At 32.4% G+C, this 27109-nt stretch overlaps 5 protein-coding genes across 7 annotated transcripts in view; 2 read left to right on the top strand and 3 right to left on the bottom strand.

Annotated features, from left to right (window-relative positions):
* The first annotated feature begins 8 nt into the window (after positions 1 to 8).
* Positions 9 to 5839, top strand: LOC128386667 (uncharacterized). The gene is made up of 5 exons (XM_053345733.1): positions 9 to 2416; positions 3124 to 3290; positions 4575 to 4685; positions 4751 to 5368; positions 5465 to 5839. The coding sequence occupies exons 1-5, from the start codon at positions 728 to 730 to the stop codon at positions 5601 to 5603; spliced, it is 2724 nt and encodes a 907-aa protein (XP_053201708.1). The 5' UTR covers positions 9 to 727; the 3' UTR covers positions 5604 to 5839.
* A 3564-nt stretch (positions 5840 to 9403) lies between these two features.
* On the bottom strand, positions 9404 to 11100 carry LOC128386668 (choline-phosphate cytidylyltransferase A-like). Of its 2 annotated transcripts, none has more exons than XM_053345734.1 (2): positions 10945 to 11100; positions 9404 to 10823 (listed from the first exon to the last, which is right to left on the bottom strand). In XM_053345734.1, the coding sequence occupies exon 2, from the start codon at positions 10754 to 10756 to the stop codon at positions 9827 to 9829; it is 930 nt and encodes a 309-aa protein (XP_053201709.1). In that variant the 5' UTR covers positions 10757 to 10823; positions 10945 to 11100; the 3' UTR covers positions 9404 to 9826. The 2 variants fall into 2 exon arrangements, with proteins under 2 accessions (XP_053201709.1, XP_053201710.1); XM_053345735.1 differs by having other exon boundaries at positions 9404 to 10798.
* A 690-nt stretch (positions 11101 to 11790) lies between these two features.
* LOC128386670 (alpha-tocopherol transfer protein-like) lies at positions 11791 to 13792 on the top strand. Its single transcript, XM_053345736.1, has 3 exons — positions 11791 to 12522; positions 12628 to 13046; positions 13221 to 13792. Exons 1-3 carry the CDS (start codon positions 12435 to 12437, stop codon positions 13545 to 13547), a joined length of 834 nt encoding a protein of 277 aa, XP_053201711.1. The 5' UTR covers positions 11791 to 12434; the 3' UTR covers positions 13548 to 13792.
* LOC128386666 (chromatin-remodeling complex ATPase chain Iswi-like) lies at positions 13587 to 16956 on the bottom strand. The gene has a single exon (XM_053345732.1). It carries the CDS (start codon positions 16835 to 16837, stop codon positions 13796 to 13798), a length of 3042 nt encoding a protein of 1013 aa, XP_053201707.1. The 5' UTR covers positions 16838 to 16956; the 3' UTR covers positions 13587 to 13795.
* A 162-nt stretch (positions 16957 to 17118) lies between these two features.
* LOC128386665 (serine-rich adhesin for platelets-like) overlaps positions 17119 to 27109 on the bottom strand; it is a 40243-nt gene continuing 30252 nt past the window's right edge. For both annotated transcript variants that reach the window (XM_053345730.1, XM_053345731.1), the window contains 8 exons: positions 21079 to 23896; positions 20888 to 20983; positions 20702 to 20812; positions 20327 to 20547; positions 19954 to 20229; positions 19082 to 19268; positions 18127 to 18262; positions 17119 to 17410 (listed from right to left, as the gene is read on the bottom strand). In XM_053345730.1, the coding sequence (XP_053201705.1) occupies positions 17359 to 17410; positions 18127 to 18262; positions 19082 to 19268; positions 19954 to 20229; positions 20327 to 20547; positions 20702 to 20812; positions 20888 to 20983; positions 21079 to 23896 (3897 nt within the window). In that variant the 3' untranslated portion in view covers positions 17119 to 17358. The remainder of the gene's footprint in view (positions 17411 to 18126; positions 18263 to 19081; positions 19269 to 19953; positions 20230 to 20326; positions 20548 to 20701; positions 20813 to 20887; positions 20984 to 21078; positions 23897 to 27109) is intronic.

Below are 27109 nucleotides of genomic sequence, written 5' to 3'. Positions count from 1 at the left end.
GAAAAGTTTTACAGGTAAACAGAAAACAAGGTAAGTAGATGGAAGAAAAGTGGGAGAAGATGATGATAAATGGAAGACAGAGATAAAGAAAGAAAAAGGGTAAGATTAAGGATGATAAAGAAGACGAAGAAGGAGAAAAGGAGAGAAGATGAAAATGGTAAAATATTAGAGCGAAAGGTAAATAGACAGAAAAAAAAAATAATGTCGAATGTTGAAAGATAAATAAGTGAGTAAAAGTTTCCACTTTGAAAGATAAAACTTGTTTCTTTTTCTACTTCAACCTAATCATCATCATCATCTTCTTCATGAATCGGAACTGAATTTAGTGATTGATATCCGCAGCATTGGATCTTTTGGAGCGTTAAGAACCCGACTCGGTTTTTGCTGTTAGTTGCTGTTGATGGGAGATTCAACTAACATCATCAACATCATCAGAAAGCAAAAAATCAACAACAACAATCAACAACATCATCATCAAACCAATAACAAGTAATCAACAACAACAACAAAAGGTAGATACCAATAATTTCAACCCAACAACAACAACACCAACGACGACAACCACAATAAACTAATACAACAACATTGAGAGGATTTAATGGTTGTCATCAGATATTGATTAATGTTAATTGTTGTGATTTAATCAACAACAGAAGAAAATTGACCGAGACAATTTACTCTGGTAGGTGTAGATCACTTAAATCACTTGAAGACCAATGGTAAAACAATGGACTGGTTAAGTCCATTTGTGATCTTCTGTGTTGTGGTCATTTCGTTGATAGAACCAGGATATTGTGATGTATTACAACAATCTCATCCTTCATCATCGACATCATCATCTAACCATAAATCACCAGCAACACTTACAGCATCCGAATCAGCATCAGTTTCAGTCTCTGTTTCAGCTTTACCTTTATCATCTTCATCGGTATCATCGTCATCATTGTCATCACCATCCTCATCAGCATCTTCTTCTTCTTCCTCATCTTTGCCAAAAATCAAATTAAAATCTAGTGAATCATCTTTATCATCTTCATCTTCATCTTCTTCTTTACCTCGATTAACGATTACATTTCCGAAACGTTCTCGTTCAAGTGGACGACGACGATTTCCAGTTCTTAAAGCGATTGTTTCATCTTTTGTTAAACGTAAATCTCTTGACAATGATTCACCGTTATCTCCATCATCATCACTAATGTCATCTTCATCTTCTTCATCTTCATCTCATCACCATCATTCTCATCATCCTGGTTACCATCCGGTTTCATTTGTATCCACATCGGATCATCACCATCATGGTTACATTGACAGTGATCTCAATGGAGGAGCTTTAGAATCAATTGCATTGGAAGTAATTAAACAAGAAGAGCAATTAGAGTTAAATCATAAGATTAAACCTTCATCAATAATTTCTGTAAATACAAGTGCTAATCCCGTTAAGCCAACACGTAGTCGTAAAAATTTTCTGGTCATAACTTTATCTAAAATGTTACGATCGGTTAATTTTACTCAAGTTTCTGAAGATCTTAGGATCGGTTCATCATCTAAAATTAATTGTATCGCTTGTAATACAATTATGACTCTATTTTTGTCACCATTAAACACCAAAGAGGTGATGGTTGGTGCAGCTCGAGTTGTTTGTAAGCAATTTAGTCACCTGATGAGAACCACTGAAAGAGTTTGCTTGGGTGTAGTTGAATCATTTAAAGATGATCTTGATTATATAAAACGATCAAGTCGATTGACTCGAAGAGAAATGTGTGGCCTTCTATTGGGAATTGAATGTGCTCGAACTGTTACCGAAAATCTAAACTGGACTATACCAATTCCATCAAAACAACAACAATCAAATACAATTAATAGACGATCATCGGTAACTATTCATTTAACTGATTCTCCGACGACTAAACAAAGACTTCGAGTTGGTGGATCGCCAGTTTCATCACCATCGTCATCATCATCATCATCGGGAAATCAGAAAAAATATTCAGACTCTTCGATGGTTTATCATCATATTGGAGGTGAGAGTGGAGGTGGATGGGAGATGAGGAATACAGGGTCATCATCACCCCCTTCTCTGAACTCACTACTAACATCAACCACTCGGTACAATCGATATCGTGATCCAGTTTCACTTGATGAACCAATGAACATGAATAACAATGCTATTCAAAAATCCCCTGGAAATGGTGGGAAAAAGTTGATCAGTGTTGTTCATTTAACCGATATTCATATTGACCCTTATTATCAAGAGGGTGCAGCGGCGGCTTGTGGTGAGCCGCTTTGCTGTAGGTCCACTGAGGGTAAAATTGACTCCGATAAAATGGCCGGAAAATGGGGCGATTATCGTTCTTGTGATACACCAATACGAACTGTAAGACATGCAATGAAACATATCAGCGAAACTTATCCAAACGTAAGTTGAACAACAATCAGTACTAATTGTTACCAATTTTAATTTTAGCAAATCAGTTGAACAAACTTGACTATTTAAATTACCTTAATTAATCATAATCTTAATCCCTAATCTGATCTCATAACCATTTTCAATCAACTTTTCTCAATCCTAACCATCTTGAAATTTTCAATCATTGCTAATCAATTAAATTATTATTACCAGATCGTTAATTGAGTTTGAGTAACGATAAATTTCACATTGATTATCATCTAATTACCTAAATCAATTATCTGATTAGTTTCCATGAATAATCCTGATGATATGCAAATAATATTAGTTAAATGATGAGATGAACATGAAAAAAATGCTACCATTGATTTAACTTGAAAAGATTGATAAGATTTAATTATTGTTATTAATTAACTGTGTCAATGGATTTTGGATCAATATATCAAATTGATTAAGATAGACACAAATTCAAGGTTAATCCGTACATGAAATAATAACATATTATTAATACAATATATTGATTACTATTGATCAATGACACATACATAATATACATACAATTAACAATTTAGTTAAACAACAAAATGATACATGTTAATGATAATCAAATCATTGATGAGGATGATGATTATATTAATGTGACAACTTCAACCTAATTTAATTGAATCAACTGATCATCTAATAATTTACATACCATTTTGATGATCACAATTTAGGCTCGATACTGGATGTGGACAGGAGATATTGCTCCTCATGATATTTGGAATATCACTCGAAAAGAAGTTATCAATCAAATTAAGTTAATTACTAATATGTTTAAGAGATTTTCTCGTGTTCCAGTTTATCCAGTTATTGGTAATCATGAAGCAGTTCCAGTTAACAGGTAATCATAATTAACTTAATCATCTCGCGCAAGTATAACCTTAATTGTTTCCTAATTGTTTATCATCAGCAAACATCAAAAATCATTCCGAACATGAAATATTATTATTATTATTATTTTCTGGACAAAATGAATAATATTTTTTTTTTCCTTCTTTCTTGTTTTTATTTACTTACAAATCAAACGTAATCAAATCTAACTGGATTAATTTACTAATCATCATCATTATAATACAAACATAGATTAGTGATTATCATGAAAAGGAATAAGGAAGCAAGATAATTAACTAATTGTATTAATTTAAATTTTCTTGTTGTTGTTGTTGTTGATGATGATGATGATTCTGTATAATAACTAGAAAGATTTAGATTCAATTAGTTAATTGCTTAAAGCTATTAGGATGTAATATATTATTTATATATAAAAATTAATCCAATCAAACAATCAAACAAGGAACCAAATTGTAAATTAATTGTTTACCTTTTTTTTATTTCATTTGAATATATAAACAATTTCCTTACAATTTAAATTGTGATCAAATTTAATCTGTTAGTTGTAGTGATTAACAATTAAAGATAATGTAATAATGATATTATATTGATTTAAGTTGCGATATTATTACAATACATCAACTGGATTTATTTTAATTTACTTGGATCAAATTTAATTGTTTAACTATTAAAATGGATAAAAAAAAATGAAAGTAACTGTTACTTTCTGGTTTATACCCTAAGGCTTTTTAATTATTGATTGATTGATTAGCTTTTCATCAGTTTCCTGATAATTAACAATTGACAATCAACTTGAAAAGATTTTCAAATCATTTAATGAAAATTTGAATAAAAATTAATCTGATCGTTTTAACAATTAACTAATCATTAATTTAAACAATTTAAATCAAGAGATTATCATAAATGTCAACTATTAATAACGAAACTAAATCAATTTCAATTGTTAGAATCATATTTTCAGGCTATTTTTGGTTTCAACATTCTGATAATAAGAACGGAAAATAATAATGATAATAATAATAATCTTAATCATAATAGTCAAAAATAAACAATCAACCAAATTATGATGATAATAATTACAATTTATTGACTTTTAACAATTTCCCTATTCCTCAATGATCAAGTTAATTGTTGTTTGTTGTAATTGGAGACTCGGAAGAAATTTTCAAAATGTAATCAAAGTTAAACAATTATCGTTTAAATGATTATCTTATTAAATTATTAAGAGAAAAATAGTTCTAATTAATTTGGAAATCGACTTTTAAATCAACAGTTTCGCTCCACCAGAAATCAAAGGTCCAGTTTCAATCTCATGGCTATATGATGTTCTAGCCCAGGAATGGTCATACTGGTTACCTGATGATGCCGTTAGGACATTAAGATAGTAAGTTGATTATTGACCATTGGATTAGTTGATTGTTTCATTTAATCTCTCTTTCTCTCTTTCAGTGGGGGCTATTATACGGTTAAAGTGCGACCCGGATTCAGGATTACAAGTATTAACACCAATTATTGTACTCGTCTTAATCCATGGACACTTTATAATCCAATTGATCCGGGTAATCAGCTGAAATGGTTGGTTGATGAGCTTTATGAAGCTGAAAATGTTGGTGATAAAGTTCATATAATAGGCCATGTACCACCCGACGATAAAGAGTGTACTCAGGCCTGGTTATTCAATTATCTTCGGATAATCGATAGATTTTCAACTATAGTTTTAGCCCAGTATTTTGGACACACTCACCATGATGAATTTCGAGTACTTTATTCACCATATAACGCGGAAAAGGCCATTTCAATGGTCTACATTGGACCAAGTATTACTCCTTATACAGATCATAATCCCGCTTACAGAGTTTATCATACCGATCCATCGGGTTTCATTAAGAACCATGAAACCATCTATTTCAATCTAACAGAGGCCAATCTAAGTCCACATGGACCACAATGGCGACGGGCTTACACTGCACTCGATGAATTTGACCTTAACCATTTAGGTCCTGAAGGATGGGACATTTTAATTGATAAATTAGATTTTGATGATAAACTTTTTCAACGTTTTTACAGGTAAACTTTCAATCACCTTGATATAACAATTGTTACGCTTGTTATTTAATTATTTATCACTAATTGTTAATTATTATCTCACTAATTGTCTTACAGATTATCTCATCGTTACAGTGAAACCAAAGATTATTGCAATTTATCATGTAAAAAATCAATTCTCAAGGAATTAAGAGTAACCGATCCGTTCAAGAAACGACCTAAAAGTATATTTGCCTCTCGAAGGAAATTACAGTAACTAAATTAACTTTGATTGCAAACAATTAACTGGAAGCATCAAATGCAATTACTTAACTACAATAATATCCTGATGATTATTTCATTTGTTTTTCATTTTTAATTAACTTTTTTTTTTACATAATAGTTTTTTTATCCAACCTTGCAAACTTTTAATGGTTAAACTAAATCAATTGAACCAAAACTGTAATTAACAAATCCCTTGTAAATAATAATACCGTTATATAATTAACGTAACAATCAAGCTTTCAAACCGATTATTCAATCAAATGCAAAACTTTCATACAATTAAATTTAATACCGTTAATTTAGTTCAATAGATCCTTGGGAAACATTAACAAGATCAAATCAATTTAAATTAGTAATTAATGATAATAATAATAATACACATATAATAAGTTGAGAGACAAAAAAGTAAATAAAAAGTCAATTGTGATTAAGAAATTGCTTATGTTGGAGGAAATTAACATTTCGCAATTTCCATTCTTGAGATCATTTTGTAACAATTAAGTTAGAATTAAATTAATCACAGCTTAAGTGCTTGTCGAATCCGTTTTAAGCCAATATCACATCCTCGCCTCGCTTGAGCTGAAATCTTGGAATAGCTCAAGAATCCATGACACAGATTTGCCACCACGTCCAAAGTAACTGGACCTTTCCAAGCTTTAGCTAAATTAACTGAGCCATCAAGAAAGAAATCATATTCACCGATAATCAAATATATCGGTATATCGGCTAAGGAGTCGATATCATTAGAGGTAAGTGGCCTTAAATAGGCTTTAGATGCGTTGTGACTTATTTTCTGTAACCTTGCTGTTAGTTCAATTGGATCACAATCGAACCAATTTCGTCCATGGGATAACCAAGTTCGTATATTATCTCGAAATGGATCGGGCTTGGAATAAAAATCAAGTGAGGTCTCATTAGTGACACTAACATCATCGTCTAGAACAAAGCCTGACGCTAAAAGGCCATAAATTGAGAGTAAAACACTTGGAGTAAGAGCTAATTCTAAACATGATAAACTTAACGAAGGTTGATCTTTATCGACCGTCATATTGGTATAGAAACTAACGAAACCAACTGGGAAGAGGATTCTTGGTCCGTGAGGTGAAAGGGATTGAATATCTCGAAGTGCCCGAAGAATTGAAAATGAAAGATGACTTCCAGCTGAATCTCCACAAAGAACGATTTCTTTTGGATTAAAGCCTAAGATTGATTCTGGTGTACAATCTGGATTATCGGATAAACCAACAGCCCAAAGGTAAACATCAAGTGCTTCTTGAAAAGCCACCGGATAAGTGACCAACTTGGTGTAATCAACGGATAAAAGAGTAGTTCCATCGAGATGACCGACCCAATATTGTAAATAAGTACCTTCATTGGCCTCAGGTTTGAACATAACGAAACCGCCACCAGAAAAGTGAATAGCCAATTTACCATTGGGCTTGTGTACCTTTGATCGAAGCAGACGACAACGAACTGCTTTATTGTTCGAGATCAATGAAAATTCGTTAGCGGTCATATAATTTGATCGTAGTTGTGTTGGTGATCCATCAAACGGAATGAACCATTTCTCTTGTCGAGGAATTAGAACTGTTGATGTTTCCACCGAGTATTTGTATGCCTGCCACGAAGCAATTGAATTAACAATCGGATTGTCAAATAAACTCCAAGCTCGAAGGGGATAATAAAGACTTCCATTGTAGGTCAATGACGAAAGCGCCGCTCCGTTTATCGAAGATGAGAAAAAAGATCCAAATAAATTTGGAGGTGAAGAAAGTGACCCAATCGATTTACCAGCAAGAACTATGAAATTCCGAACTTCGGGCTCGATAAAGAAAAGAGTAAATTTGTCGAAATAAGTCGATAATCGAGTTCGATTAGATTTTGCAAAATTCCACCAAAGAGTAACACCTTTAAGAAAGATTGAATCATCTTCAGATTTGTTGTGGTCACTTTGGTCAGTTGATTCGATTTGCTTCTGTTTAAGAATAGTCTCACCCATCGAACGAAACAGTTCAATGACATCGATCACTTGTTCGAATGAGACCTTTTCCTTTAGAAGATTATTACGAACAATGAACGAGAATTTATCAATAATTCGACAAAGTGATCTAAGTCCATTATGAGGAACACCAGGGAAATCATAGTTCGGTGCAAGAGAAACAAGTTCAAGATAAACACGATAAAGTTGATCACAAGAATCAATTAACTTCTTATTCAACGAAATTGGACTAATCGAGGTAATTTTAAGATCGGTAATTAAATTTTCAATTTCCATTCTTGTATAATAAACAAAAAGAAGCACAAAAACCAATTGGTCAATTTATAGTAGTGGACACAAACTCGCTCACAAACAAATGAAATACACAGAACGTTGAACACGTTAATTAGTTGAATGCAAAGTTGATTCTCGAAAGGATGTTGACAAAATGATTACGATTGTGACCAAATTGTTGATTTATAATCTACTGTTACTATCATCAGCTGAGTATCAATCTAATGTATCAGATGAGAAAAGGTTGAACCGCTAATCAAGGCCATCAACTAATCGTCGATTTGTTGTTATATCGTTTTTTTTTTCTCTCTCGAATTAATTTAATTCTCTTTGCTCGAACCTCCCCACCGCGAACCAGCATCTTCCTCCTCCTTCTCTCTTTAATCTTATTACTTTCTCTCTCTCTCTCTCTCTCTCTCTCTCTCTCTCTCTCATTTTATTTCGCGTCCTCGCTCGAAGAGGAGTTTCTCTTCGAAGGCTTATCACCAGCACTACGTTTGAAATGTTTAATTGATTTGGAATCACAATCAATGTGCTCAAATTAATCACAAGGTCGCAGGAAAGATTAACGTGTTTAGCCCAAGGGCTTTTCTCTTTCGATTTCTCTTTCGCATCATCGAAACACCTCCCAAAAAAACAACAAATCGCAATCTCGTTGTAATTAATTGTTGCGATTCTATTTTTGGTGCTCTCTTGTTTACTATTTATATATTTATCTTAATAATATAACCATAATTTTGGTTTAATAATAATTGTCAATCTAAATTGTTGATTTAATTTTAAACTTGTTGATGATGATACCAGAATATTGTTCAAGGGAAATACATCATCAAACTTTATTTATAATTGTCTCTCGTTTGTATTTTGATTGTAAACAACGATTATAATTTAATAATCAACAGAAAAAAAAGGTTTAATTATAAACCGAGAAATCGTTTGTAATTAATTGATTTTCACGCTTCCGGGCAATTTGATGTTATTTATTTAAAGACGAAAACATAATCAATTAGTCAATCTTTGGTTATGTTTACCAAATCAAAATGATTCAGTTAATTTGATTCAATTGTAAATATTTAGAAGAAAAAATCTAAACAATTGATTCTCAATTCACAATTAGTTACCAATAGTAGAAAATAATTTTACTTTTTTCTCTCTCGTTAATTAATCTGATCACTTAATTATCCTCAAAGTATATGAATACACATTAGGCCTTAAGACTAATCATCTTGTAGAATCATCAAAAAAAAAATTGATTATATGAAAAACATCAGATGAACATTTCACTTGTTGATTGTTATCGTTAATCACTGAGTGTACAGTTAATTGATGAAGGAAATGATTAAATTTCTGTGTTACTTGTTAATTATATAGTTAGGGGAATAACCTATGATCATGATGGTGATCAAGATCAAGATCAACCTGTTTCAAGTGGTACTTGATTGACAGGATTGTTAAATTGTACTACATTAATGATTAAAGATGAGGTGTGTATCCTTAATAATAGGAATCACTTTAAGATGTAATCACCTTATGTATTTGGCTCTTTATTTTGCTCACAATTATTTATAATTAAGATCTTTTCATGTCAGCGTAGATTGATTTTGATTTTCATCTCTTTTGATTTGATTTTTGATTAATTTGAACACTGATCCACTAAAAATGACAATTAATTATCCATCCATGGTTAAGATACATTTAAATATATATTTAAAGTTGATGGTTGGTGTGTATGTAAAGTTGTATATCTCCTTTTCCAGTCGAATCGAAAAAAAAAACAAAACAAAAACATTATTTTCCCAAGAAAATAGAAAATTGAATTTTCAAATTGGATTTAAAATCTTCAACAATAAATAGATTTTGCATTTTTTTTCTCTCTCGATTGATTAATTGGATATATATATTAATGTGTGTGTGTGTTTGTTGGTGTATGTATATGATTTGGATTATGGACTTGGTGGTGGTGATAAAGCCCTTTGAAGTCTCCCTTTACTTTCATTCCAAAGGTTATTTAAAGCACCTTCACGGCCAAATAGATCGAGAAAATTGCCGATAAAATCTCTTGACTTTTCTTCCCATGTTTGTATAAATCCATGTTTCTTTTCCTCAAATTTGTCTTTAAGCTCGTCCATTTTGTTTTGCAGGAGAAACTTTTTCTCATTTATAAAGGATACATTCATATCTTTTGCAGAATATCCTCTAGCTAAATTACGGCGAACATAAATATCATAATCCTTAACAATTCTTGCCACTAAATCACTTGTTGAAACACCTTCGGTTCTATTAGTTGTTAGGAACATTCCTTTCTCTTTGATTAGCGAATAAACATCATCTTGATCATCGGTTGTATAGGGAATATCATCATGAGCAACAAAATCAATCTTATTTTCGGCTAAAAACTCTTCAGTAAGAACCCAAGGAGCATCTCGAATAACTTCATCGACAACACAACAATATCTAACCGCTTCATAACGTTCATCTTCATTCATCACAGTTTTTCCTTTGAGTGAGTGGGTCATCTCATCATTATTGACACCAACAATCAACCAAACATCAGGGAAGGCATTTTTGGCTTGTTTCAATTGTTTAGCATGTCCCAAGTGGAATAGATCGTAAATACCATCAGCATATACACGAACTCTCCTCGGCGCTTTACCAGCTTTAGCTGTTTCCATGGTGATTTTAATCGAATAATCACAGGCATTACGTTCCTTAATTGCTTCATCGTCCGTAGAATATGGAGCTTCACTTCTGAGGCCTAATCTTGGTTGATCAGGTTCACGACGTCTTTTTTTACAGCTGGAAGCTGATCTATGATTAGTATCATTATGGTTCAAGGAAGAATCAGTGTTACGCTTTGATGGAGCAGAAATCATGATTGTTGGTCACTTTAAAGTTGTGACAAGACAGCTAGTTGGCTATTTAAAAAATGAAGAAAAAAAACTGAAGAATAGAAAAATAAAACAATAAGGACACAGAGACAAGTATTTGAGAAAAAGAGAAGGAGAAAAAAATAGATTAACCAGGAAGTAAGAAAAAAGGGTTATCAAGATAAAATACTTACCCAATATTGGTAAGAACTATAGAACAACTAAATTGACATTAGCAAATCAACGTAAAAAGGGAGGCAATTGAATCCAATTAATTGTGACAATCTATTAATTGTAAACATTGAATTCCAATCAACTATTGACAATGAAAAAAAATCAACTCTAATTAAAGTCTATTGACAGGCGACACCTGATGAGTCAAAATCTGACTGAAAAAATAAAAGCGCCAAATTTAAATTTCTCGTTTTCTCGAAAAACAAACAATTTATTTAATCTTTTTTTTTGTATAAGAGAAAAACAATTAATAGATTGGAATTAAAAATCATTTACATTTGTATTAATAACTAGTTTGGTTTATATTGAAGTGATTTGATTGAAAAGAGAGTTTTTTTTGTTTCTTTTTAGTATTTTTGTTGAAATTTTTCGTTCGAAACACAGAAATGAATTTAATTGTTTTCATTAACTTTAAATTTGATATGATTGATTTTAGGAAAATGTGATTAAATTGTTTGATTGAGAAAAAGAAATAGCGATGAAATTGTTATTCCTTTAAATTGATTTTTGATTATTTTCCTGAGCTAATTTACAATTAACGTTTTTCAGGAAAATTAGGACATAATTTAACAGCAGTTTAATTGATGCTATTAATAATAATCGAAATGGTGTCCGTTAGTTAACAAATTGCTTCGTAAAGTCGTAAATTACCTTAGGGTTAATTAGAATTTGAAAAACTCACCTTTCCACTCGTACCAATCAAGTTAAATGCCTAAAAGTATTTAATTTAAGATTATTTAGATTAAATCTAAGAGAGAGAGAGAGAGAGAGAGAGAGAGAGAGAGAGAGCAAGTGGGAGGGATGGATGATGAGATGAAGATGAAGATGATAATGATGAGGAAAGTGAAAGTGGCAATCGTAAAAATCAATCTTATTATTATCACAATTAACTTTCATTTTAAATTTTCAATATTAATTTTTTTATTTCATCATTATTAATATAAGGAAATTGTTGTGATACTTAATTTTCAAAAAGTAAAAGTAATTCATTTGATTGGAAAAATTTATCAACTTAATTGAGAAGATTAATTGTAAGAGAAGATAAATTAACTTTCGATTTCTCTGTCGAACTTTTTTTTTCTTCTCTTACTTTTCCTTCATCATCTTGATGAGAGAGATGAGATGAGATTGATCATCATCATGAATTATTAACATTTGATTCTAATTCATTCGTTTATTTGTCTCTCTCACGTATATTTGTCTTCTTCTTCTTTTTCTTCTATCATCCTTATCTTCTTATATTCTTTCCCTCCTTAACCAACTCACTCTTCTCACTCTTTGTCTCTCTCCCTTTCTCTTCCTCTCTGACAGTTTGTTTCTCTTTCTTTTCCTCTTTTTTTTCACGAATAATTTGGTTAATTGTCGATTCGTCAATGGATTAGGATTGTTTCTGTGTCTTCCAACGAGTAAATTGTTTCAATTGTGTCTTGCAAATAATCAACTAATCATCATGACCATTTCCACGCAAGAACAAGTTCTAGTGAAAAAGTTTCGTGATTGGATTAAATCTCAGCCACAATTTGTTTCTCCTCGAACTGGTAAGTTTGTCCATCTACGATTTAGAACATTTAATCAACTTTTACGAATTTCAATGTTCATTGATGATCATTTTTTTCTCTCTCTCTCTTTGTTTTCTCATTCAGATGATTTGTTTATCTTACGATTTTTACGTTTCCGTAAATTTAATTTCGATGAATCTTGTCGAGTATTTGAAAAATATTTAAAGGTTCGAAATGTTCATCCTTATTGTTATAAGAATTTGAATATTCGTGATACCAGTTTATACGACCTGATGAAACGTGGTTACATTTTTCCTCTTTTCGAAAGGGACGATCGAGGTCGAACTGTTATTTTTGGTCGATGTGCGATGTTCAATCAAAAATTTGGACATTTACCTACTGATCTATTTCGATCTATTATAATTACATTTGAAATTTTGTTGGACAATGAAGATAATCAAAAGAATGGATTCGTTTATATTTTCGATCAAGAAGGTGTCTGCCTTTCGGAGGTCACTTATTTAGGAATCAGAGAATTGAAAAGATTAGCTCAAAGCGGAGAGGTAAATGTATAATGATAAACATTTTTTATTCTTAGCTTGTCCTCGATAAATGGAAACATTTCCGCTTCGATCATCACCACAAGATCCATTTTGCTTTAATTAATTTCATTTTCTCTCTTCGATCTTTTTATCATTACCAATTTCTCATTCTATTGACCTTCTTCCGACCCACAGAAAGCGCTGCCCGTTAAACACAAACAAGTTCACTGGATAAACTTACCCCACCTTATCCGAACCATTCTCATCTTCATCTCGGGTTTTATGACTCAGAAATTACAGAATCGTCTTTCATTTCCTCGTGACCTGAACGAGTTACACAAACGAATCCCGGTGGACATACTGCCCAAGGAATATGGGGGGTCAGTTCCATGGCGGGTGATGGCCGATAAATGGATTAAAACTGTGGAGGAAAATCGAGAGAAACTTATGGCTCTCGATTCAATGACTTTGGACGAGAATAGAAAAAAAGAGAAAAGATCAAAGAAAAATAAGATTTACTAATTATTACAATTAATTGTGAGAAGACAAAAAGAAAACAAATTTAAAATTAATACTTTTTTTTTATTCAAAATTTCATTCTAAATATTGGAATGAAAACAAAAAGAGGATGAGACAAGGACGAAGGATCATCTTCATTTAGAGGAGATTGAAAATTTGTTTACAAGTTTAAGTTTTTTGGGATGAGTGAAATTAAAAGTTGTAAATGTAAAAAAAATGAAATTAAGACTAAATTGTGATCAGTGTAATGGTTATTTCTTTCTTTTTTTGTTCTTATTGTCGTTTGTTGCTGCTGGTCGTTTACTTGGTCCTCTGGGTAGACCTGGTTTCGGGCCGGGCTTCTTCTTGGTTGAACGTTCTTTCTCTTCGATTTCCATATTTTCACGTTCTATTAGGGTGATTAGGGTGTTACATCTTCTTTGAAGTTCGGTTGCAGTTCTACTCTTGATGAAATAATCGAATCTAAATTGTGGAGCATTACGAATGGAACATTTCAATTCATCATAGACCAATTCGCGATCAAATCCTAACTTGTGTAACATACAGATGAGAAAACGATCTTCCTCTTCGATATAATTTTTCCCTTTATTTGTTCCATAAGCGATTCGAAGTTGATGGAATGGTGCTCGATATCGGGCCATCTTAGCATCTAGTGCACGTTTAATATCTTGTCGACGTTGAATCCTTTGCTCTCCTTTCTCAATTTGAGCTAAAATCCTATCACAATCAGTTAATTCATGACACCGATCCCAAAATACATTAGCATATTCCATCACTTCATCAGGAGTTTTACCTTCAACCTCTTTAGCGATACTGTCAAGATCATCTCTACCATACTTTTCATTGGCTTTGATAAATTGATTGAAATCTCTTCGAGTCCAAGCGGTGAAACCTTGAGTTAATAAGTCTTCCTTTTCGGCTATTTCATCTTCGGTAAGAGGTTCACTGTCGTCAATTTTTCTTTGCTCTTCTCTTTGGATTTTAGCTGCATCGCTTCCCAGTTCAGGATTTTTAGGTACTTTGTAACCCAAAGTTTTACGATAGAAATAAATTTCTTTGTCCAATAGTTCAAACAGTCTTGGCGGGAAGAATTGAAAGTCCTGAACATTAGGCTGTTTTGGAGGTCGAGGTGCTTTGGGTGCGCGAGGTTCACTCACCCGAAGAGCCTCCCTAAAGTATGCGTCAACAGCGTAATTGGCTTTCCTTTCTCTCTTTGGCGGTTCAATCCAATTTAATGCGGTCATTTTTTGCTTCTCTCGATAATCTTCACCCTCAAACTTATACACACTACAATCAGGTGCATCTAAGGTAAAATTACGAAGGCTACTTTCACCAAGCTGTTCGAGTTTAACCTTGCTTTCTTCGGTTCTTGCTTCACTTTTAGCTAAGATGTTATCGATATCTTCATCAGTGATATCACTGTCTTTAGATGCGAAAATATGATCTGCTCCGTGTCTAATCATACCAAGCATTTCCTCTTTAGCAAGTTTGTTGGATCCTCCATCAGCTAATCGTCCTTGTTGGATGACAACAGTATCTAATCTTAGCTTTATTTCAGCTCTTTCAACAATTCGCTCTTCCACAGTGTTATCAGTGATCAAGCGAAAAACTCTCACTGTTTTTGTTTGACCAATACGATGAGCCCGATCCATGGCTTGTAAATCTACTTGAGGATTCCAATCAGAGTCAAAAAGGATGACAACATCGGCAGTAGCTAAATTGATACCAAGACCACCAGCTCGAGTACTCAACATGAAAAGGAATCGATCACTATCAGGCTTGTTGAACTCGTAAATTGATTGTTCTCTGTCCTCATGGGCTGTTTGCCCATCAAGCCGACAGTACTTGTATCCTCTCCAAAGACAATAATCTTCTAAAATATCTAACATTCGAGTCATTTGTGAGAAAATGAGAACTCGAGATCCTTGATCCATAAATTTGGGTAAAAGCTTATCAAGAATACACATTTTACCACAATTATCAACCAAATGAACATCAGTTGTATAAGGTGGACCAGGTTCAGCTCCATCAAATAGATAAGGATGATTACAACATTTACGAAGCTGCATAAGGATATTCAATAGTCTCATTTTATCCATTTTACCAGCACCATTGACGATATCAATATCCTTCATTAAGATTTTTGTATACCAATCTCGCTGCATTTTACTTAAACCAACATAAATTTTGATTTCTTTTTTGGGTGGAAGTCTTTTCTCTACATCGCTTTTTAATCTTCTCAAAAGAAAAGGTCTCAAGATGGCGTGTAGACGATTGATAATACCATCATCTGCTTCAACCAGATTAGAGGTGTTAAACCATGCATCAAAATCATCGGAAGAATCGAAAACATCAGGTAATAAGAAGTTAAGTAGAGCCCATAATTCATGGAGATTATTTTGTAATGGAGTACCGGTTAGAAGAAGACGATTTGTTGTCTTAAATTCTCGGATAAACTCAGAGAGTTTACTTTTCTCATTTTTAATCCTATGAGCTTCATCAATAACCATATATCGCCAATTGAACTTTTTAAGGACAGATTTTTCTCTAATAATCATCTCATAAGAGGTCACACAAACATCCCAATCCTTTTGGTTTCCCAAGAGAGTATCCCTGATAAGAGTTGATCGAGTTGCAGCATCTCCAATAAGACAGACAGCATTTAAAGATGGACACCATCTTTTAAATTCATTCATCCAATTGGTGAGTGTTGACTTTGGAGCGATTACCAAATGAGGTCCATTAATTGATTTATAATTTTTCATGTATCCCAGTAAACTAATGGTTTGTAAAGTTTTACCAAGACCCATTTCATCAGCCAGAATACCATTGATACCATTCTCGTAAAGTGATATCATCCAATTTAAACCTCTTATTTGATAATCACGAAGTTCACCACCAGTAATGTAAGCTGGACTCTCCTCAAATCTAAATAAATTAACATCTTTTTTCACCTCACTGAGAAGCTCTTCATCTTCCTCTTGTTCAGTTTTCCGGTGACGATGATCATTCACCTCAAATTTAGGATCATTGGGATCAAATTTAGAGTCATCAAGCTTTTCACCACTTTCTTCTGATTTAACTTTAGGTTTACGTCCTGGTTTAGCCTTTTGTTCACCTGGTTTAACACCGGAACTCATGAAATGAGCAAAAATCTCCGTTTGTTTCAATAGATATTCAAACCTTTTAGATCGATCTTCAGTTACTTGGTTATCATATTTTTTTCCTTGGTCTGGATCAACAGCTGCGACAATTTCACTTTCATTCTCGGTTTTAACAGTCTCTTCATCCATTTTAGAATTAGTTGAACACTTATACTTAATTAAGTAAAACAATAAAACACAATCAAAACAATTTACTATTACAAATTAAGTGACAATCAAATGATCACAATAATATTGGCGGGGTGGAAACAAAGCATAAGCATCACAAATAGAAAACGAAAGTCACTCCATCTGGTGGTTCACCGAAAATTCCAATTTTGCGCGGGAAGTTTAAAAAGAGTTAATTGTTCCAATTCGTTGACAATTAATTCAAATGGAAATAAAATTATCAATAAGTCAATTAAGTTAATAGAATTTATTTTTTTATCAATTTAATAGAATTTTAATTATCGAATGTTAAGTAAATTGCGGTGTAAATTGTTGCAATTATTAACAATTTAATTAGTGTTGATTACAGTTGTAAAGGGTCCCAAGGTTTGATTAGTGTTACAATTTATTTCTTAATCATTTAACAATTACAAATATTAATAACATTTGATAACTAATAATACAATTTGATTAATTAAATATCGAAAGTGATTTAATTCATTTTATGTTAATTTTATCCAACGATCAATTGAATATTCCAATGCTGCTAACCATCTGAATAGTAAAGAAAAATGAAACGAAAGTATATTGAAATGATTAGTTAATTGTAATTAAATTCTGATTGGGATTATCATTTTGGAGAAAAAGTTTTTGGTAATAATTTTTTTGTTTTTCTACATGAAATTCAGATTAAAATGGAAATAACAGAATTCCAGTTACACTTATATATATATATAAATAAATATACATGTAAAACTCAGTAGGAGTTGATTCAGAGTCTCTGAGGATTATTACATGAAGGTTGGAACATAAGTTTCATATAATGAGATAGTAATCAGATTTATCATGTCCCATGAACTTTTTCAAAGGTAAATAAGTTACTATGTGTTTCAGAAGAGATAAAGAGAGAAAATAACAGTTCTATTAAACGAGTTTCTGGAAACATTGTAAATTCTTGAGCTTCAAGTGAATAAATTCTGAGGCTTATTCATATCTAACGATAATATTTATTGTTTAACTGAATTGTCAAGTTCCATGGAATGAAAAAAAAAATCAATACTCGATGGTAGAATTGATAATAAATGTGATAATTGTAAAGTTTCTGATAGAATTCAGTTTCTATTCAGATATGAAAATATCGCGAGAATTTAATAATAATAATTTCTTGATAACTCTAATGGTGTTTTCTCTCCCTCCCCTAATGATAGCAAGTTTTTTTCTTTTTCACTGAAAATTCTGGATTCTGAATTTCTATTGAATAAACAGGGTACCTTTTCTTATCAATTTCAGATTCAGCCATGAGCCATAAGTGTTTCATCTTACGATCCCAGGGAACAATTTCAAAGGTATTACGTTTACCAGCCAAAGAAGTGCTCTGAACTTTACATCCATGAAGATAAAAAACTCCTGAGAAAAAAAAGAGAGAAAAATAAAGTAACTATTAATATAATAAATTCCATGAAATATTGTGAGCTATTCTTTCAGTTTCCATTCCTCTGTTAATATAAAAAAAGTAGATCTCCATCAAGATCAGAATAGAGAATTTGAATTTCACCCAATTTTAATGAGAAAATTATTCCAATAAGAATATAAAAAAAATCTTTCTCATTAAAAAACTAAACTTCATGTTCATCATTACCATCACCATGTGAATCTGATTACAACTAATCAACTGATTGATTCATTTACATTATAAGAGAAAATTGAATTTGTATCAATATTGAAATAATGTTTTAAGGTTTTATTTCAATCACTCAAATTGGATCAATATAATTTCATCACAATTGAAATCTCTCATGAAATATATTCCCTGAATTATTTACCTTATACAAATATCACAATAACTTATTATATCAACTTATGTACTTGAGAGTTAACCTGAACTTTAAGTTCATCATGATTCAAATTTCATGATAAATTTATTGGTATATAAATGAAACATTATCAGAGTATCAATTTCTTCATTTATTTTTCCCTGATCACCCTGTTTATTATTCATAATAAAAGGACAAAGAAACAACTTTTTGTTTGCATTTCAATTGAAAGAAAAGTATTAATATAAAAAAAAAACTTATCACAAAAGTTGAATTTTGTTTTCTTCCTTTGATTCTGGTTCATTGTTAACCTATTGATCTGATTAACTGAATTTCAGCTCAATTCATATTCACCATGATTCCTGAAAGTGAAAGGTAGACAATAGTTTCTTCATCTGTGAATGTTTCTTACCTAAGGCTGTTGATGATGACATGTCAATGTATGAATATAAACAAGCATCTTTCAGGACGAAATATCTTTGTTTCCATAGTTTCCTTTTCTGTCCAAAGATTCCCAAATAACCACGACAATCAGCATCTTTTATGGACAAAGGTTTAATATGAATACATCGAAGTGTCCTCTCAATATAAGAGTTAGTCTATTGAGTGAAAATGGAGAAAGAAAATAATTTGTAATAATTGTGACAAAATTAATCGTTCAATTGATAATACTAATTATTAGTTAATAACTGGATTCTAAATATTAATACCAATGTTGGAATCATTTCTCTTCAACATTATCAAGATCATAAATCGTTATTATCACAATTTAATCAAGCTTGATTGTCGATTAACAAGAATGATGAAGATAATGAGGACAATGATGCTAAGAGCTGAGAAAAAGGTAAAAAAGTGAATTGAATGGATTTGAGATGAGGAAAGAAGACAAAAAAAAAGATGGATACCAAGTGATGCGGAAAATGTTAAGGGATTAGGATGATAATGGTTAAGGAGAAGATGAAGATGAGGATGAGGACAAAGATGAAGATGAAAAGGATGAACAGGGAGGACAAATTGAAGAGATTTTTTGTTCGATACAAAAAAAATTGGATAACTTTTTGTATTCTCGACTGCTACTTATGTTATCTCAATATGAACATTGAAATCGTAAAAGTTATCGATTGAAATCTTTTTTTTCTTGTCCCTCGTTTCTTTTTTTCCCTAATGATTGATGATCTTCTTCATCAGCTGATCATCATTGGTCGTATTTTTCATGAATGAATTTTCTTACAAAATCATCGATTGTTTCTGATTAGTTTCCAAATATTAGCAGGGTTAACTTACTCGAGAGACTTTATTAGCTGCTGAGGATAAATGATGTAACCAACGTTGAACAGTTTCCTCGACTGTTGAATGTAAATAACTGGACGGACCGTCGATTCTGTCAATACGAATAACGAATCGTTTCTCATTGGTAGATGTTGTACCAATTGGTGGTAAATTGGATGAAGATGATGATGATGATGGTGTTGGAGATGAGGATGGTGATGATAATGATTTTGGAGGGATAAGTGTTATTGTACAATTTTGCAAATTGATTACTCCTAATGGATCAATTGTCTAAATCAAATAGTCAGGGAGAGAGAGAGAAAACAATTTTAACTTGAGGTTATTTACCAATTGAAGATGAAACAATTTAGTTGATTAACTGATTTACCTTAGGCTGATTATACCAATAGAGACAATAATCTGGCCTCAATACGAACCACCTTCGTTTCCATACATTTACTACAGAGGTTGAACTTGATGTGGATTCCAAGCTTGGTGATTTACGATTCAGGAAACCACTGAATATTTCATCGTCATCTTTCAATTCTTTCAATGCTGATTTTAACTTTTGACAAGTTCGAACAAGTTCAAGTTTCAATGTTTCAGATCCTGATGAGAAAATGATGATAAATGTTCAAGGATAGACAATGAAATTATATTGACAATCATTATAATGGATTATCTTATTGATACTTGATATTATTGATGGTGACATTTTGGACAATCAGAAAGATTAATATTATTGATAATCATGTTTATTTACCTGCATGAGCTAATCTGACAACCTCTGAATGTGATGCGTCTAGAACGTTAATATCGTTGACACTTACAACGATATCGCCAACTTCAAGGCCACAACTTTCAGCGGGCGTTCCTGATGAAAACAATTGATAGTTGAAAAGTTTTTTGAGTTTTACAATTTGTTCATTGTTAAGTACAATGTATTTACCTTTCTCGATTGCTGAAACCACGACAGGGCGACTTCCATGAATTCTGAATCCAAATTCACCATTGTGACGATCAACCAGAACACTTTTTTCAACGTCTGAAGGAAAAGATTAAGTTATATAAATGATTCTATTATTATAAAATTTGAATCAGATTTTCGATTCTTCTTCTAGAAAATAATCCAATACTTACTGAACATATTGTCGAGAATTTTTTTGTACATTTCAATCGAAGCCTTTCTATGGATCATTCGGTGTGTCACTGCTTCGTAATGTTTCTTGAAACCCTTTTCCGAAGGTGTACTCTCACCATCAGTAACCAATTCGTCGCCAGAGTTTAGATTTTCAGTTGAACTTATTGTGTCCGATTTCGAGGACTGAGATGGTTTATCAAGTCGCCGTTGACACCAAACTCTTAGTTCATCTCGACGTCCAATATAAAACCATGGACACGATTTATATGCATCTGAATAAACGCCTATGTCTTCATCATCCTCTCGTCGGTAACTTAATATGTCATCAATTGTTGCCGATTTATGGTACGGGTGAGGTGACCTTAGACTTGAACTACTGATAGGTTTACGTCCATTACCTGGTCCTACACTACCAGAACTGGTATTTGGACCAGAATTAGAGTGACCTTGTCCGGTTCGAGCACTAGTTTCACCACAGTGACTACAAGTAAACTGATTCGTACAACTTAGTGGAACTGGACTTCGAGTTAATGATCGAGTTCGTCGTTCAATCGCCGGTTTTTTATCATTTGTACTTTTATTTCCTGATGATGGTAACGAAGATTGCATTGGAAGATTTGGAACTCGTGAAGCAGCAAGACTTGACTTGGGTTCATTTAAATTAACATGAGTCTGAGTTTCGAACTTATCAAGATCAGTTTCGATAATACCACTATTTCCACTATCCAAAGTATCAGATTTCCCAAGAGTTTGCGAATAGAACATTTTTTTACTCTCACTGAACCTCAATTTCTTATTAGTTACCGAAATTAGGCCAGTGGGTATTGTTGAAACTTCTTGAGGAACCAAATTATTATTATCAATTCCACTGGTGGTCGGTTTAAGGTCACTATTTTTAGTCAAATTTCTAACTTGCTCTTCTTCAATAACATTTTCCATCTCTCCATCTGATATTAGATCTATTGAATGATGATGGGAAGATGATGAGGTTACTAATAAATCTTTATTACCATGTGTTCCCATGGATAATGATTCCTCATCAATTTCCTGAGAACTTTGCTGAGTCAATGAGAATTCCAATCGAGCCATATCCTGTTCAGTGGCCTGAGATGATTCACCTCCAGTAATATCAAGTCTCCTTTCATCCTCTTCTTTTTCATCTTCTTTAGCATTATTATTATTCCCTGAAGATTTATCACCTCCACCACCAGGACGATATAAACGATGACCATGATGATGATTATTATTATTATTACTTTTACATTCATCAATTTCTTCCTGTTTTTCATCATCATCTTCATAAGATTCACCTAAAATTGAAGCTTCAGATGAAAGTTGAACTCGTTTCAAAACTTTATTTCCATTATTATGTTTATCCTTTTCCCCTGCTGATTCAACTTTATCGATTACCTTGGATTCCAAGTTTCCATCATTATCTAAAATGTTCACTTCTTTTTCTTGGTCTAATAGTTTGTCCTCGAAAATATCATTCTCTCCATGGTCACTTGTTACCTCAACTGGACCATCATCAAGTAAAATTGATTGAGGTTCAGAGGTTTGACCATCGATAACAAATGAACCTGATGTCGTTGAATCGGAAAATGAAGATGGAGAGCTGACCTCAGTTCGATCATTATTATTGTTGTTGGAATATATTTCATTTGAAATTTTCTTATTATCACCAATCGGTTGACCATCATCTTCATTGTAATCATCTGTTTCCACTATGATCATGGCAACATCATCTTCCTTATTGTTCAATGTTTGTTCAGTTGATGTTGAATCTTTCAAACCAGGAACAGGTTCGATATCCTCATTTGATCCTGAATCTGACCCTGAATTCAGATCATCTAGTTCATTACACGATTTGATTGCACCGGAAATTTCTTCTGAAACCTCAGAAACGGTTGAAAGTTCACCGGAAAGAGTTCGACGACAGAATATATTCAAAGCTGAGAGAGAAAACTCTTTCTCAGCCACCGAATTTGCTGAAGAGGGAGAAGAAGACGAGCTTCCGGCTAAACCTGACTTCGAACCTGTGGTAGTATCGTGCTGGCCATTTTCTTTGTCAGAACTTGCAAAAGCTTCCAAATCATCTGATTCAACTGGATCACCTTCAGAATCCTCACCGATAACAATTGAATCATTTGTGTGAACATGGGTTGGAGTTGAAGAGGATGAGGATGAAGTGATTGTTGTTTCCTCAGTGGGTAAAGATGATAAAGTGATTGGTGTCACCTCAATGGTGTTTTCCATTGAACTTTCCTCAGATACTTGACTTGGAACTTTATTTAAATTAGCTGATTGACCAATGGTATTTACTTTATATTCATTATCCTCTTCATCTTCTGAAATTGGGTTAATCTTTTCACACAATTGATTGGATATTATTTCAGCCTCTTCAGATGATTTTATGATTAAATCAGTTTCACTTGTTGGTGAACGGGTCAGTTTATTGGTCACTCGATTAGTGTCAATGATTGTCATTTGCTCATGTGTCGCGGTTGACGAGGGGTCAGATGAAAATCCTTCATGAATCGGTGTTAAATCAATACTATGTACTCCATGGGTCAGTTCTGAGTCTTGGTCAATCTCCAAGTCACAAGGTGTACTTTTGGACAGTCCACTTACCATAATCACTTCAGATACTGGTGATTGGATCAACTCTTTCCTCCAATAACTTGGTGAATCAATTTCAGTCTCCGATTCAGATGATCGGTTAATTAACTCATGAGAACCATTGTTATCATCATAATAATCATTAACCACAGAACCAGACTTATGTCGAACTCTTAATCCAGTAGGAGTTGGATTAGCCTTTTAAAGATTAATGGAAAGAGAATCATTAGAATGAGGATCAAGTTAATTACCACAAACGTCAAAATATAATTCAAATTGACAATTAGTAATGCACATTTTCAATAGACAAGCAAGATTATGTCCATATCATTAGAGGATCAATAATTACAGGGCCTTTTTTTATCAACTACGGAAACTTGACCAGAGGTCTGGCCAGAACTTATGTGCTTGACCTTACGACTTGCACGGTCGTTAAGGTCCTTTCCAGAAGCTTACGTTGAAACGTCATTAATTATTCAATATAAAGGGTGCTTTGATATGCTCTTATACATGGTAGCCTTAAAATGGCCTTGAAAATCGTGAGGTCAATCACTTCAATTCTGTCCGGTCCTCTGGTCAAGTTTGACTTTAAGTTCTTGAGATATTTAGTGAAATAGCGGTAGTGAATATAAACGCCCTGTGTTGACAATCAACTTGCAAAAACAGGTTGAAAAATTATCAATCATAATGATTAAGGTTGAAGGTAATCAAATATTGAACATTGTATTCAAAGGTAAATCAGTAATAATCAGCTGAGTAAATATCATGAATAAGGTAAGTTTTTGACTGAATATAAATTGATGTAAATAAGATTTGATCATAATCAAGAAGATGAAACGGAAACAACTGAAAGATTAAAACGGAAACAGTTGATTGTGAAGATTGACAAGATGGATAAGCAAAAAAAGGGAAAAGGAAATGAACTAAGAAAAGATATTGAGATGAGAAGATAAGAAAATGATTATAAGAACTTTTTTCTCCTGATACATATTCAATTAGAGCGATAAATTGGTTCTTCTCTCACTTCTTTCACATTCTACTTCATCATGATTATCATCACAAATTGACCTACTCATCACCATGATTGACGACCTTCAAATTCAGAAATCGATGAATTTTTTTGTTGAAAATGAGATTTTCTCTTTATAAATCTTATTCCGATTACTTAATGCTGACCTCTGATCATTTAAATTCAATCGAATTCATGAAATTCACTCAGAATATAAACTCTCACAACTCATTCTTACAATTAAAGTTATCATCATTATCAAGTTGTAGTTTACAACTTGATCAGACTCAACTAATCAAAGTATTAATAATCTTCAATGAGATTTCAATGAACAACTTATGCCCATCATCATGATAAATCCCTGGGAAAGAAATTGTAAAAATGAATGAAAACTTTTCATGTAACTGATTTTTTCTTTCATGATACATTTCGATACAATTTAAGTCAAATCAATTAATATCTTCCAATTTCTCAACAAAAATGACATTTCACTTGAAATTTTATCGAAATCTTCATGACCATCATGAGCTGAATTTTCATCAACAATACCAAGAAAAGAAAAGTAAACACTTCATCATAAAGTGAGATACAAATGCTTTTCAATGGTTCAATCATTATCGTTAAATCATTATCATGATAACCCTGAAATCTTTGATCATTATTATCAAAATGACTTTTGATGGTGAAGAAAAAAAAAATCAAAATCTTATTATAAATCTCAAGAACTTAATCATCACCATGGTGATAAATTATTCAGTCAAATTTTCAATAGAAACGCATTCAAAAAATACAACAGGCAAACGAAAATTAATCGATGTAATTACCATTTAATCAAGATAAACACCAAACTATTATCAAACTTAATCCTATTCACTAACAACTAATTAACTATGATTAAGTCAACAATCAAATTATTCTGGTGAGTCTTTTAATCAACAACTTGGAAACACTTTTATCAAGTTGGAAACATTGAAAAAGTTCAAATTATATCATAGATCTTAATTGGAATCAATCAATTATTATCACGATAATCAGTCATCATGAAAATGTTATCGAATCTGACAAATGAATTAAGAAGCCAAATATTTTAATGATGATTTTCGATAAAAAATGTTAACATTTATTAAACTAATCGATTTCCATGTTTATCAGATTTTATCGTTGTCTCATTTCATGATTCTCATGGTAAATATTATCGTTTGATGATAAGTAGATCTGGGAGTTGTTGATTTTTGCTTTTTTATATTACATTTTCTACTTTCATTCTGATCAGCCTGATATTCAGTTAAAATGTTACCTTGAAAGTTTTTTCTCTTCTCTTCCATGGATTATAATCATCTCTATCATCCTCATCATTCCTCTCCCCTGATATCAACTTATTCATCATTCTGAAACTTCATTTTCTTATTCATTATAATTTGGTGACAAGTTGTTGTTTCTTCTTGTTATCTCCCTTGTTCCAGGATGAGAATATGATAAATGAAGGTTGATATGATGACATTTACATTATCCTTTTGTCAGCATCCTAACCCATTCTCATCTATTAGATTGTTTAATAAAATTCATAGGGAGAGATTGGACAATTTTCACTAGTTTCAGTTTCAATGTTTGGGATTTTTTTTTGTTTTTCACTACTTTTTGTAGCTTCAAGCTGAACTTTGCTTTTATGGGAAAGCTGAAAGTTCAGTTGAGTTTAAATAGAAATCCTATTTTTTTCTGCTGTACAACGCACAATGTAAATAACAATATCATGAAAATGTTTCCAGAATCAGAAAAGGATAAGGATGATAATGATGACGTGAATGAGCATGATGAGAGCAGGGAGTGGGTATTCGGGGTGGGGAAGGTGTATAAAAGGGAGTATATGTTTTAATCAAATAATCACTGTGACCCAAATATTCTGGAGCTTCGATAATCTTATGAAACTTAACTGGAAGTATCTGAACAAAAGGTTCGATAGTGAAGAGAAAGAGGTTGCGTGAGTGAGTGAGAGAGAGAGAGAGAGAGAGAGAGAGAGAGAGAGTAAAAAAGATGATGATAATTTGGGCGAGGAAAGAAAAAAATGATGTGATGATGAGAAGGATGAAAAGAAGAGAAATGATGGAAAACGGCGAAAGAAAATGAATGATGACAAGAATAGAAAAATTTTGAATTATTTTCCAAACTTTCTTTTTTCCTCTACAAGTCAAGAAAAAGTTCTGAAGGAGAAAAAAAATTCGACCATAGTTCTTAGTTTTCCGCTTCTTTATTCTTGTATTAGTTATTACTTTGATTCGATTATTATTATCACTTTATTATTATTGTGATTAGTTTTTCCATCTGATAATCTAATAACTGGATCAGACGGATAACCAGAATTTATCTTATTCTTTACACAATTTAATGTCCATTTTATTTGCTTC

This window comes from Panonychus citri, unplaced genomic scaffold (genome assembly GCF_014898815.1).
Source record: "Panonychus citri isolate SS breed McGregor unplaced genomic scaffold, ASM1489881v1 Contig00072, whole genome shotgun sequence".
Taxonomy (NCBI): domain Eukaryota; kingdom Metazoa; phylum Arthropoda; class Arachnida; order Trombidiformes; family Tetranychidae; genus Panonychus; species Panonychus citri.
The sequence above is the reverse complement of the archived record's forward strand: the minus strand, read 5'-3'. Positions and strand labels throughout refer to the sequence as shown.

Coding starts and splice junctions, on each gene's coding strand:
- LOC128386667 (XM_053345733.1), top strand. CDS start 728: ATGGACTGGTTAAGTCCATTTGTGATCTTCTGTGTTGTGGTCATTTCG. Junction 2,417..3,123: donor TCAGCGAAACTTATCCAAAC/GTAAGTTGAACA, acceptor ATCACAATTTAG/GCTCGATACTGGATGTGGAC. Junction 5,369..5,464: donor CTTTTTCAACGTTTTTACAG/GTAAACTTTCAA, acceptor ATTGTCTTACAG/ATTATCTCATCGTTACAGTG.
- LOC128386668 (XM_053345734.1), bottom strand. CDS start 10,756: ATGATTTCTGCTCCATCAAAGCGTAACACTGATTCTTCCTTGAACCAT.
- LOC128386670 (XM_053345736.1), top strand. CDS start 12,435: ATGACCATTTCCACGCAAGAACAAGTTCTAGTGAAAAAGTTTCGTGAT. Junction 12,523..12,627: donor ATTTGTTTCTCCTCGAACTG/GTAAGTTTGTCC, acceptor TTTCTCATTCAG/ATGATTTGTTTATCTTACGA. Junction 13,047..13,220: donor GATTAGCTCAAAGCGGAGAG/GTAAATGTATAA, acceptor TCCGACCCACAG/AAAGCGCTGCCCGTTAAACA.
- LOC128386666 (XM_053345732.1), bottom strand. CDS start 16,837: ATGGATGAAGAGACTGTTAAAACCGAGAATGAAAGTGAAATTGTCGCA.